The 17,817-nt window shown below is 52.0% G+C and overlaps 1 protein-coding gene across 3 annotated transcripts in view; it reads right to left on the bottom strand.

Annotated features, from left to right (window-relative positions):
• Positions 1–17,817, bottom strand: part of SMOC2 (SPARC related modular calcium binding 2) — a 164,595-nt gene that overhangs the window by 100,057 nt on the left and 46,721 nt on the right. For all 3 annotated transcript variants that reach the window (XM_034669483.1, XM_034669484.1, XM_034669485.1), the window contains exon 2: positions 8,774–8,945. In XM_034669483.1, the coding sequence (XP_034525374.1) occupies positions 8,774–8,945 (172 nt within the window). The remainder of the gene's footprint in view (positions 1–8,773; positions 8,946–17,817) is intronic.

Below are 17,817 nucleotides of genomic sequence, written 5' to 3'. Positions count from 1 at the left end.
CTTAGGCCTCCCCCAACTCTGTCCCACATTTTCAGGCATTTATGTTAACATCACTGTAACATAATTCCGTAAAAAGTGCTACACTCTTCATGCCCTTCAGGGAGCGGTGTCCTGGGTCCGCACAAGTTCGTAAGAAAAGGAAGAGTCTAAACACATTGGAGTGTGTCTCATCTCTCTCTGGACGCCAGCAGTTTGGAGACAGACCCTCAACCCAGACCCATGGACGCGTGCGTGCGTGAGGGACGCGCTGGCGTGGGACTGAGTCCCCTTTATCGTCCCCACAGCCTGCAGCAGCCTGCCCGCGAGCTCTGGGACCAGGAGGCAGCATGATTCCTGCTGTGAGTGCCGGGCCTCCAGTGACGGCAGCAGAGGCATGAGGCCCCGAGCACCCCAGCACGGCGGACGTACCGAAGCACCCGTGCGCGTCGTCCACGGGCATCGAGCCCCAGGATGGTGCCGCAAGCTCTTGTTTCCCTTCCTTGGGCCACCATACGATGTCGCCCATCCGAGCTTTCAGACCTGAAAAGAATGGCCTTCCCAATTTTTCTAAAGTGTTTCCAGATTTAAATAACAAGTTGTCGAGATCTTAAAGGCCCTCTGGACTCTGAAAGCTGCTTCTTCAAACGTGTCCACTGGCCAAGATCTTTAGATGGTGACTTGTGATTGCCCGGTAGCAGGAACTGCTGGCCATGCCAGCATGCCATCTGGGCACCCGCTCCCAGGCTCTGGGCCGTGGCCGCAGCTCCGGCGGCAGCCGCGTGCTGAATATAGACTCTGCCTCTGTGCAGACTCGTCCTGGGCTTCGGCGGGGCCGTGGGTTGCAGGCTGCACTGTGTGTCACGGGCACGCACCCTGCAGAAAAGAGCCTTCCTTCCAGGCTCCGTGCTCACGTCCCGATCCACGGTTTGGCCTGGCCGGCCGGCACTCAACAACATGTGGTTTTAGTGCAGTCTGTGTTTTAGCCGAGGACAAATCACTGCTTTGCTGGACTTCTGTCCTCGTGTTTTTAGTATAACCTGTGGTTTGACTGTCTAAAAGGAAAAGTGATACGGCTTCCAGCTTGCAAGGTCTCCACCAGGGTACAGATGGAATTACAAATCATTTCTAATATTTGAACTCTCATGGAACATGCCAAAAAAGCATAAATTTTCCAAACAACTCGCGGACCTTGTTCCTGGCTTGGATGCCTTCCTTAGAAAACTGCCCTTACTGCTGATCGGCTAGTCTTCAAACGGGCAGCTCTCACCTCTGATGGAAGATTGCATCCAGGTCTCATCCGGCACATTGCCAGCTGTGTCGTCACAGGAAGCAACCCTGCAGCACAAAACTGTGGGGTCCGTGTCAGCCGTCCCTTGAAAATCAAGGTGCCTATACCACCTGCTTGTGCTCCTGAGTCTAGATATTCTAAATCAGGGTCTTTACCATCGAGAAGGGGCAGCAGCCCACCGGATCAGTTCTACTGGAACATGCAGACCCCCCAGGAATTTCACTCAACATCTGTACCGTCTCCCTTCCATTCTCTGTAGTTTGTTACTTGTTTTATCGAGGTCAGAACATGTCGCATGAGATCCACCTGTTTAGCAAGCAGCTCACTGTAGGTGCCGTGTCCCGTGGTGACCCTGGGGGGTTGACACTCTCCCCTGCGTCCTTAACGGCACCTTAAACCCTGACATGGCTGACGTATGCACATTTGGGCTAAATCAAATGTCCCCCTTTACAGAAATCCCAGTATTAAGCACAGGGAAATGAGAGGCGAGACTGGATGTTTTTCTGGGTGGTGACTTGGTCTGGAATGGCTACCACGTGGTTCTGACTGAGCCTGGGCTCCGTGCTGAGGTCCAGACAGTCCTCGTTGCTGCGTGCTCATGACCCAGCACAGGCCCAGCTTGGACGGGCCTGGCCTCAGAACGGGGGAGCTGGACGAGCAAAGCCTACCAGACAAAGGAGGCACGCTCTCCCGGGGCGGTGGCCACAGAAATGCTGGTCCTATGAGTGACATGCCTCTTATTTGTATTGGCATCCAGTGAAAGCAGACACTGTTTCAAAGGTTGTAATATTTTATCCACCCATAATTTTGAAGGCCAGACTCTGAGAAAAATTAAGGATTCTGTGTTGCAAAGCTCTTTGCATAAATAGAACATTCTTTCCCTCCCTAATATAGGTGGCTGTGCTGTGATAAAAGGCCCCCAGAACGGGCAAGGTGCCCCACCCACCCTCCGCCACCAGGCAGAGAGGGCAGCAGGGCCGAACGTCTGCCAGAACCAGCCCCTGACCACAGCACTCCAGAGCTAGAGGGGAAAGGAAGAGAGTCTCCCTTTTAAATGACCATTATCAGTTTAAATGCAGAAAGACAGAAACAAATTATAAGAGGAAAACCTTTAGTCCATAATTGGGGTTGCCAAGTCATACAGGAAAAAAATTAGATGCACTACAAACTCTTGCAAGAATATAGTAAAATATTCCGACAGGGTTTACAACATTGATACAGGAGAAAACCGATGACAAGCATCTGTACGGTAACTGATAGACAGGAGCACCGGGCACCAAAACGGACGCCCACGAAACCATCTCCAAGTCCCCGTCACCCGATTCCAGGTGCAACCTTCCCAGGACAGACAGCCCGACACTGAGATTCTCCCGGCTCCGCTGATGAGCTAATGCTTCGAGAATGTAGGTACTGCTAGAGCAGAGGGGAGAGTTTTTTCACAGAACATTCCAAAAAGTTCTGTTGTGTTTCTGATTACAGCTTGAACATGACAGCAATGGTGCTGCCTCTTGCCGTGTCGGCTTTAGTCCATGAGGAAGGACATTTCTAACATCAGACCTACTAGAACACCATAAAGGAGGTAAGGCAAACATGACTCGTGTAGGGTTTCTGCAAGAGACAAAGGCAGATATAATAAAAAAGTCCTAGAACACCTCCTTACGTCATGGCTGTCTCAGAAAGCCTGCTGTGGGCAGAAGACGTGTAGCGTAGACGTGGCGGGTAGCGCTGACAAGGACCCACCTGAACACTGCCCAGAAGAGTCACATACACACACACGGACACACAGATACACGGGCATGTGCACACACAGACACATGCACACACACACGTGTGCACATGTGAACACGCTCGTACACACGTGTGCACGTGGAGATATACATGACAGATGCACACGGACAGACACACATACACACATATACACACCTATATCCTGCATAGACTTCTTTTATGGAAATATCCGTTTTATTGAAGAAAATAACAGCAGGCTAACAATTGATTTACACTAACCGGACCACACCCTGATACCGACGCTTTCTGTGGGGTCACAAAGCGTCCTGGTGAAGCCCCAAGAAACACCCAGGTTGCTCCGGCTTCCCAACAGCAGTGTCACCCGAAGCATAAGCTAAGGGCAGGTGAGGGAGCCTCCCAGCCTGTTTCTTGACCCTCCACAGGTAAATCGTGTTTGTGTGGGTCTGCCACGCTGTTCTAGAGACGAGAAGGCTGGTGCAGACTCCGGCTGGTCGGTGAGAGACCAGCAGGTGCCCTGGCTCAGCCTCCCCGCACAGGTCTGTGACTCTCGCCTGGAGCGGGCTGCACGGCACTAGGCAGCCTGCTGGTGCGGGTGCTGACGTCCCCCCAACCCCACTCCAGCGGCGCTGGGGCTCTGAGCGCCCACGCGGAGAACAGGCAGAGAGGAGAGGCCACACCGGGAGTCAGGCTGCAGGGTACTTACTGCTGTTGAGCCTACACCACATTCTTAATAAAATTAACGTAAAGACGGAGGGCGTTCAGAGATGGCAACACCCCACGCGATGGGGGGTGACACACAGAAGCCCCACTCGAAAGCCTGGCTGGTTTCAGGGATGACAAGCCACTGCAGGTTGCCACTCCGCACTGGACGGCCACGGACGGACTCAGGTGCGCACCGCTGGGGCTGCCCTCCCGTGGGGTTTGGCGGATCGCACCAGAGCCCAGTGTCACCAAGAAGCCCCTCTGTAGGCGGGCTGGACGGCACGTCCAGAGGAAGGCGCTGGCGGCCGTGGCAGGTCTGTCTCCTCCCAGGCCGGGGGCTCTGCTTGTGTTCCTCAGTGTGGGAGGGTCCCTGCTGCCCACACGTCCGCTACAAGGAAACACCTGCTAAGGCGCCGCCCCGAGCCCGAAGTGGACACGCGTCTCTGCAGAGCTGCAGGGAAGGTTCTGGGGCAGGTGGCAGAGGTGAAGGCCTCAGCAGGGCCCTCACAGCCCTGGGGAAACAGGCCTTCCCAGGACAGCGTGAAGACACAGGCTTTGTCCCAGCAGCCTGCCTGCAGACGGAAGGCCCCACGAGCACGTGTTCAGCCTTCTACACCAGTGATCACGGTTGGTCCAGAGAAAACTGTGTCTGTGTCGTTCGGGTTCTCAAAGGGAAAGAACACGATGCCACAAACTCATCAAACATGCAATTATTATGAGTAAGAACCACTCATCTGTTCCTGTTGTGAGGACACAATCTGCCTCCACACTGACACCGCGGAGGCCCGCGCAACGTGGGCTCACTGTGGGCACACCGTGGGCTCACCATACCTCGCGGGGGGCCCGCCAGGGGCTCGAGTGGCTCCTGGAGACTCCAGCCTTGCTCAGGCAGTCACACCGAGGACCGCAAGACGCTGGCAGCAAACACGAGCGGGGCAAGATCAGGAACGTTTTGTAACAATGCTCCTTTCCTCGGTCCTGGGAACCCCCAAGACGACAGATATCCGTGATCGCTCTGTTTCCAGAAATCTCAAAGTAGTTCCAGTGCCTCCTGGCATTTAACTGTTCTTCCTTTTTTTGTTTTTTGGTTTTTTTTTGGCTTTTTTATTCAATGCCAGAAATTTTGTTGAGAAGAAAGACAGCTCCAATGGTCTCAGATCAAAAGAAAAGTATTAATGTGTTCACTAAGTTCTGAAAACACAAACTCCACAGATTTCTAAGAAAAATCCATCAGCATAAACCACTGTGTTTCTATTCAAGGTCAATGGTTAAATCATAACATCAAATTCATAAAACATTTAATCCAACTTAATTAACTATGGACTAAAATATTTTAATCGTTGTTTTCAAACTAGTATATTCAAAACAGGCCTACGGAACTGTCACCTCCCCACCCCCGTCCATGAAAACGCCCTCAAAATACGCAGCTTGCCATCCATCGAAGTGACACTGTGACGCACTAGCCTTTTCCAACACCAGGAATAATTCGGAGGAAAGACCTGGACAGTTATCGGTATCACGTGAAGTGGTGTAAGGGCGCGACATTCGGTCTTGTGCTCTCTCCTTCCCACTCAGAGAAGCAAGCTTTGACCTGGCTGTGTCGTCGAATCTGCCATATTTGTGCCCATAGAGGACAGAGAGGGTCTCAGCATCATCTGCCCCGTGGCAGGGGGATCCCGGTCTCTGGGCCCCATCCGCACCGCGACTCACTTTGCCTCCTCCATCCCCAGGAACCGCTTCCTCCCCGTTGGCACCCTGGACAGGCTGGGGGTGTTGCCTGCTGGACATCGGGACGGGGTGGGTAAGTGGCTGGCAAAACACGCCAGCCTGTGCGAAGGAGCCCATGCCCTGGAAGAGGCCCGCCTCCTGCCGTGAGCCAGGATCCAGGCCGCGGGCTACTTCGGCAGGAAAAGTCAGATTGCGGATTGGAAGCCCATTTTCAGGGCGCCCCCGCGTGGCACGGAGTCGTCCCTCGCAAGATGAGGGCTGAAAGGGGAGCCTTCAGAGCCCCCCCGCCCCGTGCCCTGAATCTGCCACAGCACACGTGCATGGTGCCCAGCCCGGAACCCAGTGTGGGGCTCGATCTCACAACCCTGAGATCCAGACCTGAGCTGAGCTCAACAGTCAGACGCTGAGCCGACTGAGCCACCCAGGCGCCCCACCCAGGAATTTTTAAATAAATGTGTAGCTGACAATGTCTCTCTAAAGTAACTTTAATATTTGCTACCCTTGGTCCCTGAAGCCCCAAGTAAACATGACTTTGAAATCTATATTCTTGGCGCGCCTGGGTGGCGCAGTCGTTAAGTGTCTGCCTTCGGCTCAGGGCGTGATCCCAGCGTTCCGGGATCGAGCCCCACATCAGGCTCTTCCGCTGGGAGCCTGCTTCTTCCTCTCCCACTCCCCCTGCTGTGTTCCCTCTCTCGCTGGCTGTCTCTCTGTGTCAAATAAATAAATAAAATCTTTTAAAAAAAAATCTATATTCTTTTTATTTTTACCCTTTCAATTTAATTGAACCAGCTTTTGTGAGGTGTGTTTTACTCTTACCCACTTCCCTTCGCATATTTTCTATGTCACAAATTCATGGGATGACGTTTATTCAGTCAGCTGAATGAGAACCCCAGCCAGGAGAATTCGCCTGAGCAGGGAGGCTGGGTCCACACACGAAGACACGAGCAAGGACGTTATCAAGAAGCAATCCAGCGTGGACCCCACAGTGGGCACAGCGCGCTCTGAATCTGGTTTCCACCCAGAGAGGGGCCCTCTGGCCCTGGTCTACCTAACCCAGCACAGGCGCCCACGGCACGAGCGCTAATGCAGAGGCCGTCTAAGACAGCAGCAGACTGAGGTTGTCTAAAGGAACACGGCGGAAAAAGGAACATTAATTCAAATGTCACCGCCACCTCCACAGCACGTCACCAAAGCCATGCCAGCACGGGTGATTGCTTCTAGAACCTTCTCTGAAGACTAGAACATCTGATATTTGACTTATTCTTAAATCACTTCTCCTGTCTCAGGGCAGAAAACTGAGATGTAAAACTACAATCAAGATATCGGAGTTTTTCTCAGACTGATGTGTTTAGACCAAGAACACACAAATTAGACACAGAGTAGAAAGGAAGAGAAGTGTTTACACGGAAGCGTCTTCTTTGATGCCACTGTTCCATAAGCCGTGGTCCTGCTGCTTCCATGCTGAGGCCCGCTGCAAATCATTTCTTTCAATCCCAGTTAACAGGCAGTTACAGGTGTACAATCTTGTGATTCACCAATTCTGCACATTACTCAGCCCTCATCAGGGTACGCGTGCTCTTAATCCCCATCCGCCACCCACCTCCCTCTGGTCACCATCAGTGTGTTCTCTGTAGTTAAGAGTCTGCCTCTTGGTTTCTGTCTCTCGCTCCCATTTTTTCCTATATTCATTTGTCTTCTGTCTTAAATTCCACACATGAGTGAAATCATATGGTGTTTGTCTTTCTCTGACTTATTTCACTCAGCATAATACTCTCTAGCTCCAACCATGTCATTGCAAATGGTAAGATTCCATTCATTTTCATGTCTGAGTGATATTCCATCGTACACGTACATACACCACATCTTCTTTATCCATTCATCAGTCTATGGACACCTCGGCTGTTTCTTTAACTTGGCTATTGTTGATAATGTTGCTATAAACATCGGGGTGCGCATCTCCCTTCAAATTCGTGTTTTTGTATTTTTTGGGTAAATACCCAGTAGTGCAATTGCTGGATCGTAGTGTAGTTCTTTTTTTAACTTTCTGAGGAACTTCCACACTGTTTTCCAGAGTGGCTGCACCAGTCTGCATTCCCACCAACAGTGCACAAGGGTCCCCTTTTTTCGCATCCTTGGCAATACCTCTTGTTTCTTGTGTTGTTAATTTTAGCCATTCTAACTGGTGTGAGGTGATCTCTCACTGTGCTTTTGATTTGCATGTCCCTGATGATGAGTGATGTGTCTTTTCATGTGTCTGTTGGCCATCTGGATGTCTTCTTTGGAGAACATCTGCTCATGTCTTCTGCCCATTTCTAATTGGATTATTTGGGGGTTTTAAATGCCAAGGGTCTAAAATACATAGACTCTGAACAAACCTCGATGGTGGAAAGGAAGCCTTGTGAACATGTAACCATCAGTTATGGGCAACACACAGGTACCTGCGTGTGGTGCCTGTGGACACGGACCTGTCCCGGGCGAGCCCACGGCCCCAGCATGGGTGCCGGTGCTGGTCGCTGTGGGGAGCCTGCGTCTACAGGCAGAGCTCTCCTGGGAGGTCAGCGGGAGCAGGCAAGGTGCTGACTTAGTCACGTGCCAAAGTGACTCGAATGTGTCAACCTCAGATACACCGTATCACGAAGTAAGGGAGAGCAGGTGACTCAGAGCGTGGCCAAGCGTGGAGCCGAGACAAGGACCACTGTGGCCGATGGACTTCCGCCTTGCTGAGCGGCTGCTGGGCCAACAGAGTGGAAACTCTTCTCAAAGGCAACGTTATTCTGTGTGGTCTTTTCTCTTAGATAACAGGAAAAAGAAGGTAAATCTCTTTCTGAACGCGACTCTGTTTGTGCTTGAAACATCAGCGTATTTTGCTGAGTCAAACCCTTCATTAACATAGGAAGTATTTCAATGCTTTGCTCTAAGCATGCTAGTTAAATCTAAATCTGATTCTTAAATCGGGATAATCAGAAATTACATGTGTAAAATGGACGGAAGGAGAATCTGACAGTGGCTGCAGGTGCTGTGTGCACGTCCCATTGGCTGAAAGGAGAAACAAGAAGGGGTGGACAGAACCAGTTCTAACTCTGGTGAGAATCCTCTTTGAAGACTCAGATAAATGTGTGTCCTGATCACGTAAAATCTCCTAAGGAAAGAGCACTTAACAACTTTAAAAGATACCTCTGCTCCTGAGACAAGAAATTACCTTTCTTCCTTACACACTCTGAAAAACCCCATAACCCTAAAGCCCTTGAGATTTACATATAAAAATTAGCAAAGATGACAATAAAAGACGTGACCCTCCATGTTAACAGCTGCTTGCCCCCAGCTTACCTCTGCAGTTCCCTCGATAAGCAATTTCCAGCTGAGGGTCTCTGCATTTGGCGCGCTGAAACTCGCAGCGAGACAAGAAGGTCCTGCCGTCCGACGCGCAGAGGGGCTTCTGTGAGGAGCCCCCACAATCCAGGCTGCAGTCCTTGTCTTTATCTTGATCGACTCGCAAAAACTTGGGGGAGGGAAAAAAAAGAAGCCAGACAAAGGTAAAGAGACGTCCTGCAGAGTCACGGAAAACAGAAGTCTGCCCGAGGCCACTGCACGTCGGGCAGGGTGCTGCCAGAAACATGGCGGGAAACCCTGAGAATCGGAGCCCTGGGCTGTTGGGGATCCCCAGAACCCATCCTCTCTGAGCCAGCCACTCTAAGTGGTGATAAAACTGAATATCTGCAGCGGGACGGGCAGAAATTCTGTTTTACCATCAACATTTGCCCTTCCGTTTCTGAATTTGCTTGCTAGTCACCCCCCTACACGCCCAGTCTTGCCGCCACCCTGGAAGTGACTCCCGAGAGTCAGGAGGCCACGGAGGGGGTGGGGGCAGGCCAAGCCCTTCTTGCGTCCTTGCTTGACCTAGCTTACCGTCTTCTGAATGAACGCCCGGGCCCCCGGGGAGGCCGCTGACTGCCCAGACAGCCTAGCAGCACTGCGCACGGGCACGCGTCACCCCAGCACTGAGTGGACACAGAGGTCAGGGGCCTGCCCTCACCCAGCACCGCAGGTGTGCATGAGCACAGGACGGGGAGGAGCCCCTGAGACGGCCCAGCAGCCCCTCCACGGCCGCCCGCGCTCCCCTCGTCTGCTCCAGGGTCACCATCCTTGCCTTGGCTCCTCCTGATGCCCGAACACAGCACCGCAGAGGCAGCCGTGTCCTCCAGGGGCCCCACCCCTGCCCTCCGTGGACAATTCCACTCCACACGGTCCAGTCTCTGACCTTTCCAGTCCTCCGTCACGCCGGCAGAGCAGCGAGCATGACGGTGGGTCTCAGAAAGCACTTGAGACGGCTTTGTACTACGGGACAAATGGAATCTCCACGCACTTTTGGTCACCACTGTATCCCCTGCCCCAGAGGTGTTTTCTCTGATTTGTGGACCATTAGCAATTCATTAAAGGAAAGCAAGCAAGGAAAAAATAGGAAACTGAGAGCTGCGGTTATTTTTTTTAAGATTTTATTTATTTATTTGACAGAGAGTGAGAGAGCACAATCAGGGGGAGGGGCAGAGGGAGAAGCAGGCTCCCTGCTGAGCAGGGAGCTCGATGTGGGACTTGATCCCAGGACCCTGGGATCATGACCTGAGCTGAAGGCAGATGCTCAACCGACTGAGCCCCCAGGCGCCCGAGAGCTGTGGCCACGACTGAGTACTGCACGGTGCTGGTTGGCCCTCTGAGTGCTGTGTGTACTGAACAGGTTTGTCATTGTTTGTCCAGTAATATTTATGGAGGTGGAGAGAGCTGTGCTCAGAACAGCCTGTTCCCTCTCAGAGTCCAAGCTGGGGGAAAAGTAGGAACGGGGCTCAGAAGCTCAGCATCAGTACAAGAAAAAGAGGAAATTCACAAATGTAAGATACTTCATTCTTTAAAAGGTACCATACTTTCCCCGTGAAGCTCTGGGGGTCCTCGCTGGCACTGTTTCCAGAGTAGCCCAAGGCTGACGCTGAGACAGAGAGCAGATGGAAGGACGGACCCCAGAGGGAGTCCAGACAGGAACTCGTGCCCTCGATCGGGGTCCTGGGAGGGAAGGGCCGAGGGTACCTGGGCCAGGGAGGTGAGGCATGGACATCCCAGTGCGTCGGAGAGGCTAGGGAAGGTGGTCTTGTCGACGACGTCTGGAGGAAGGCTCCAGCCAGGAGACAGGTGGGAGCAGCAGGAGGCTGTGGGGTCTCCCCTCAGAGGGGCCTGGGGCTACGGCAGGGACGCACTGCTGTAACTTGCCCGGGCCCAAGCAGCACGCCCTGATGTTTCCTGAGAATAAGCTCACTTGCTAAAATGGTCTGTGCTCATTTCCGCCAAGAGGCAAGTGAAGACAGATCAGCGCTTTCTCACGGTCATGCAAAATGTTGTTCTTTTATTCAAAAATGGGCAAAGCAAGCCCATAAGGACATTTGATTGAATTCCGTCTCTATGGAGTTTTAAAGCCCGCTTTTTTTCTCTTTGCCCCAAGTGTGTTTTAACTTTCTAGCCACAGAGGTGCGCCCTGGGGGGCCGCCCAGCTTCTGGGAGATGCTGACAATTCAGCCTGGTGTAACTCAGGAAGTGCGTCCACTGAAATGTCACTTCCAGTGTCACGGAGGTTTCCCCCCTTGTCTCATCCCTCCCTCAGAGCTCTGGGGAGTTCTGATACATAGCCCATAGCTGGGCCCCAACAGTGCAGCATCATGAGAGAGAGAGACACAGAGACAGACAGAGGGACAGACAGACAGAAACAGAGACTGAGAGAAACCGACAGAGACAGGCAGAGACAAGAGACGGGAGACAGAGAGACATTCAGAGACAGAGAGAGACAGAGGTAGAGAAAGACAGACAGAGATAGAGACAGAGACAGAGACAGACAGACAGAGATGGGAGACAGAGCGCGTGTGAAACAAGGAGCCCCCCTGCGCCTGCGAGGCGCTCAGGGCCAGCCCCGCCCCATTAGCCACGCCCATCCCTGCTTCGGGGAAGGTGCTGTCACCCAAATCCCACTAAGTCTGAGGTGTAAGAGGTGGTCTATCTGCATTTCCTGAAACCCTAAGTTAGGAAATTACGGTAAGACATCGTAATTATCGTTTTCTCCGAAGAGAAAGACGGCTCCTGCATCTTACCTACTAAAAACAAGAAGGCCTCGCATTCAGACATTTGGAATTTGACCGTAATTCTTGATAATTTAATGGTGTAGCACTAACAATGGAGCTTTTCTTTGTCAGAAATAAGAGAACACACACTTGACGCACGTTTCTCCCCCTCTCACTTTTAACAGCAGCTATGTGCCAAGGGAGACAGTGCGCAGGGGAAAACGAGCTTTTACCCGCGCTGTATTCTTTAACAAACAAAAGCCCGTTAAAGGAAAATAAAACAGCCCTATTTTAAAGAATTCACTGTTTATGAAAAGAACATAACTTTGATTGACAGTCTTCAAACTAGTTAAGATAAAAGGTAATTTGCCAAATTTAGAAAGAAATCCGTTAGATAGAGTGACACGAAGAAAGACCTCAGAGTCCCGGGGGTCCCCACGTCTTTTATCTTGACAAAGCCATGCTGTGTGTCCACGTACAAGGACAGTGGCGGGAGGAAGCTGCAGAGGGTGCCCATGCCATGTCTGGACGCCACATAGTCCTGCATGGAAAACAGGTAGGTCCGATGCAAATGGATCAAAAACACGGTCTATATTTTGCTTAATAAAAAGCAAGGGTGTAAGCCAGAGGGAAAGTTAGAACAAAACCCAAACATTGAAGAAACGGGTTAAAACACTCTTTAAATATTCATGTGAATGGATTTTCCCACATTGATATTGATTTAAGACTTCTTTTTTTTTTTTTTTTTTTTTTTTTTTTTTTTTTNTTTTGCTTAATAAAAAGCAAGGGTGTAAGCCAGAGGGAAAGTTAGAACAAAACCCAAACATTGAAGAAACGGGTTAAAACACTCTTTAAATATTCATGTGAATGGATTTTCCCACATTGATATTGATTTAAGACTTCTTTTTTTTTTTTTTTTTTACTGTTTATGCTATGGGATAGCGTTAAGAAATACATAGTTTACAGCTGTAAGACTCACAAAAGCAAGGACTTTCTAAATCAGAGACCACTGGAAAGTGAGTACAGCTTCTAAGTGTGTTTGCTTAATCTGCAGACGAGGCTCACCCTGGGGGTCGGGGGAAGAGACGCGTAGCGAGCGCGGCGGTGAGGCGCACCCGCTGGGGCGTAGGAGGGAAAAACTTCAAAAGCAACCCAAGGACAGGTATGAGGGGGTCACAAACGAAGCCTGTTCTAAAGAGCAACGTCTCCACTTTAAGCCCTGAGCTTTCTCAAGTTCCAGGAGAGAGGTCGCTGCTTTAGTAAGCCAGAGAGCCGAAGTCCACGATGCCAACGTGGAGACCTTGTCCCGTCTACAACCCGCACTTAGAGGGTAAAGTGAAGCCAGCAAGGCGCTTCTCCCAGTGCGCCTGCCTCCGTAAGCGCTCACTCACTCTCGCTCTAGAAGCACTACAAGCTGAATCAGATCCAGCTTCAACTGAACTTTTCAAATAATTATTGAGTGACTGCTCTCTACCTCCTCTCGTCCCCAGGACAGTGGGATTCAAAGGAGGGCCTGTCCCTGCGGAGCTTACGATTTAGGGGGTAGCAAATCTGGGACCACAGATGGTCACCATGTCGTCTGGGACCACAGAGGATCACCAGGTGATCTGGGACCACCCAGGATCACCAGGTCAAGAAGAGGTAGCAGGTTTTTCAAGGCACATGCAGGAAGCAAATGAAGGGTCAGCCCCTCTCTCAGGGTCAATGCTGAGGGGCTACCTGTGATGGGGGACCCAACAGATGGGACAACAGGTGTGGGGTGGGGTGATGCAGGGGATGGAGCGGTGCCTCTGAGTACCAACCCGCAAGAGGATTGTCCACTTTGTGTGGGAAACCTACACAGAGCCTTCAGGGGAAACGCAGTCCCCACAGCCTCGATGAGACGCTCAGGGACGAAGGTTCTGGATACTCCTAATGGTCAGTAGTGACATGGAAACACACAGTCCAGGCTCACTGTGACCAAAGCAGGAGTCTAGAAACTGTTATTTTTCTATTTGCCGTGCTGCCCTCACCACTGGCATGGACATAAGACTTTCTGTGAGTGTTTTTAGAGACTCCTTGCTGGCTTTTGGTCCCCTGACCCACTGTTTCCCAGAATTCTTCCAGCTCCTCTGTGGACATCGCCTTCTGCCTGGTGAGGCTTCGGTCTCAGCCCACAACTAAGGATGGGCACGCGCTGAGCTGTTCTGCCTGCTCGGCACGGCACGTCTCTCCCCTTTGCACCAAACATTTCCTTTTTATATGCTCTCCTTGCCTGCTTCGCATCAGTATTGATTTCAATGTTCTTGTATTTCTGCTTTTTGTTAGCGCTTCTTGGACATAAGTCAAGAAGTCTCTTGGGTTATTAATTGTTCCAAGTTTATGTTAATTTGAGATTCAGTGAGAACTTAGTTATCATAAAATCCTTCTTAACAAAAAATCATGCAGATGGTATTACCTTAATAAAAGAAGGATCTTTGGCAAAAACAAAAAAATCACATTAGTCAACATTTGTCATGAATCCCCAGTATCAGACCTGACTTGTCTGCACACGGCAGACTTGGACTCTAATTCCCTACAGAAGACTGCGTGCAGCGGCATTTCCAGCCCCAGGTGTCCCACCCTCACCTGAGGGTCTCACCAGGCTCTCCTTCATGTTACAGTGTTTACAGCAGGCTCACTGAACCCTGGGCACTGTCTCCATTAGTTCAAGGGACAACCAAGTGCCACTTTCTTACCCAGAATCCCAGGAAGAGTCAAGGACTATGCCTACGTCACAATTTATCTGTTCTTCTCGGGCTACAGCCCATGAAACAGCACCAGGCTGGCACATGGGAGACCATTTACACTGGACACTCAGCCGACTGTTCGGAGCCCATGGGACCACCGTCCTTACAGGCTAAAGAGATGTACATTCATCTGTGTGGCCTTGGCAACCCCACATAGTGTCCAGTACAGCTGGTGCTCAATAATGCTTGTGTACCACGACTCCGTGGAACTCACTAGGGACTGGCTAGGGCAGACGGCCCAGGAAAGAGAAGGTGTGTGAGAACAGTGATGCAGGGTGCAGGAACGGGAGAGAGCTGCTGCCGTGGACAGACACGTAAACTCCAGGCAGAAGACACGGCCGGCGCGCTCTGCTGTGGCCTCGTCGGAACAGCCTGCCCTCTGCCCGGCTGCCCGACAGTCCGGCCGTCCCTCTGCCGCCCCCTGCGGCACAGGCCTTCTTTGGTAGACATTCCAGGCATCCCTGGACCCAGGCACACAAACGCTCGAACGTCAGCTCTGCCCATCAGTGGCACCGAAAACAAACCTTCTACCTGGAGAGCAATTCCAGGGACAGGATGAGACTTATGTGAGAAGTGTCTACATAAAAATAGAAGGGATTAAGCCCCTGCCAGACTCCACTTCCTAAACAGCCCCAGCTGCACACGGGGGTCACCGTGGCTCTGCGTTGGCGGCACGACCAGAGGTGGGGTCACCAAGCAGACCCCCAGTTCCCCCGCCCCCAGAGACTCTGATCTGCAGACCTAGGGTGGAACCCGGGAATTCCATGTCCCATAAACAGGCCACGCGAACGTGTGGGGGCCTGACCTGTGTCACACGTCCTCCACGCGGCAGGAGGCGCCCTCGGTGGCATGGCTGGCACCCGGCCAGGTGGCGGGGCCGCTGAGGGCTGTGACAGCCAAGACTCTGCGTTCGAGAGGGGCTCCATGTGACTTGTGACTTCCCCAGCAGCCCCCCCATTTTCTGAGGCAGCTGAACGAGCAACGGATGGCTGCTGTTCTCTTTGTGTCCTTGCTTTCTGTACAATATCAAACGCATTTCATTGATAAAATGCCATTTTCAAAGGCGTCCTGCTGGGGTTTCTTTTTTTGAGGCTCCTGTTCATTTCAAAGCATTTAGAACAAATTACACTAAAATACATGTTAGAGAGTGACCTGCAAAGCCAAGGAAATACAGAAGCTGAGATACCAGATCATTTGTTCCCTGGCCCAACCTCAGCGGGGGCCACGAGCTCTGCAGGGAAATCATTCCCACCGCAGGCACCACGAGGCGGAAGCAGGAACTAGGACACAAGCCCCTGCTGGAAGCAACCTGCTCACGCTGCCCTGGGGACATCACCGCAGCACCCAGAAGCAGGCGCAAGGCAGGAGGCGCTAGGAAGCCCCACAGATGCTTACGACCGCGTTTGCGCTCTTTAACCGTTAGAGAACGGATCCCTCACGTCAGGGTCAGGGACTCGGCTGTCTGAACGAACACCAGGCAGGGCCCAGTTCTGTGTCCGCATCTAAATACCAGTGAGACCCACACAGTGTCCGAAATACCATCCACATTCCTTGCTTCATCAAATCCTCTTATTTCTGCCTTCTTTCTCAGACAAGATGTGTGCCCAACGGGGATTCTGAAAGGGATGCTTCCCGGCTAACAGGGGTCATGGGGCTTGATCCAGCCATAGGTATGGCTCCTGTCGGATTTTCCGGACAAGTCTGTGCACAAAGCAGGTTTTAACAAGGATTTGCCACGCAAACGAGCCAGAAAATGGGGCGGTCCTGGGACAGCCCCCTTGTATGCAGAACAGCAAGCATCCTGAGGGAGCTGAGTGCTCAATGGGAGACATGCAGAGGGGAATCCTTGGAGGAAAAGAAGGGACAAGAGAAGACCTTCATCTCTACCAACCAACACAAATACCACACCCCAAGTGAAAAAAGTCTGAGTCCCTTTCTCTGTAATAAAAAGAACGAAATGTCCTGTGCTCACATGCCAGGGGGCCAGTGCCAATGGAACATTGCCAGGGTCTGGAGGCTAGGTGGGGAGCTCTTGGGAGCACAGGTGAAGAGACCAAGGCCCTCAGGGGACACCGTGCCCAGGTGCCTCGTACGACTGATGAAGAGACAGAGGGTTCCAGAGAAGGTCACCCAACGAGGCACAACAGAAACCACACCGAGGACTCTGCACCCAGGCCACTGCTGTCCACTGCAGGCACGCGTGGCAGGGTCCTCGACCCAAGGGCACCAGGGCTGGGTCATCTTTCTCTAGGCCTTGACCCCAGGGCTGCCGTATTCACCCGAAACACAGGATCTGTTTTCTAAAAGAATCCTCAGGTGGATGCATGGAAGAGGGGCTGGAGGACTGGCCACTCCTGGCCCTTCTGGCTGCCTTCCCATCCCCCTCTCCCATTTTCATCTTCTCCTGTCTAGAAGGGCATTTGGTGCTGGCTTATGTCTAGCATCATGAGAAGTGGAAAGTGGTTTATTCCCTCTCTCACCTTGGTTTACACATTAAAACAGATTCTTCACATTTTTTAACAGTCTTGGTTTATGTTAGGAGATAGCCAAGGCATGGGATCCTTCCAAGGGAATTCTCTTCACAGTTCTTTGAAATGTAGCATCTGAAATCTCTAATGCAGTCATACCACCACCAAAATTATCATCATTATTGAAATGCAAAGTACAATCTCTGAGATAGGTGGGAACAGTTCTGGAAGCCCCCCATTCACTAAAAGTTGGTTGCTTCTGTAGTCCATCAGCTGACACCTCTCACTGGGGAGTCCGTATCACCCTCCCCCAGGTGCTAACGCGGGAAGGACCAGCTCTCTGCTCTAACCTGCAGGCTTCATACAAGCAAAAAACATTTCAGTAGAACCCGAAGGCTGGAAAGCATGAGTCTGCACTCCACCCAAATCTCTGGAACACGTAGCATAGTCTCCTCTCGAGTGTGGGTCCCATACAGTAACCATCAGCCACGTGGGTCCCGCACAGTAACCATCAGCCACGTGGGTCCCGCACAGTAACCATCAGCCACGTGGGTCCCGCACAGTAACCATCAGCCACGTGGGTCCCGCACAGTAACCATCAGCCACGTGGGTCCCGCACAGTAACCATCAGCCACGTGGGTCCCGCACAGTAACCATCAGCCACGTGGGTCCCGCACAGTAACCATCAGCCACGTGGGTCCCGCACAGTAACCATCAGCCACGTGGGTCCCGCACAGTAACCATCAGCCACGTGGGTCCCGCACAGTAACCATCAGCCACGTGGGTCCCGCACAGTAACCATCAGCCACGTGGGTCCCGCACAGTAACCATCAGCCACGTGGGTCCCGCACAGTAACCATCAGCCACGTGGGTCCCGCACAGTAACCATCAGCCACGTGGGTCCCGCACAGTAACCATCAGCCACGTGGGTCCCGCACAGTAACCATCAGCCACGTGGGTCCCGCACAGTAACCATCAGCCACGTGGGTCCCGCACAGTAACCATCAGCCACGTGGGTCCCGCACAGTAACCATCAGCCA

The sequence above is a fragment of the Ailuropoda melanoleuca genome, chromosome 10 (genome assembly GCF_002007445.2).
Source record: "Ailuropoda melanoleuca isolate Jingjing chromosome 10, ASM200744v2, whole genome shotgun sequence".
In the NCBI taxonomy this organism is placed as follows: domain Eukaryota; kingdom Metazoa; phylum Chordata; class Mammalia; order Carnivora; family Ursidae; genus Ailuropoda; species Ailuropoda melanoleuca.
Note: the sequence above shows the minus strand (reverse complement) of the source record. Positions and strands in the feature narration are given on the sequence as shown.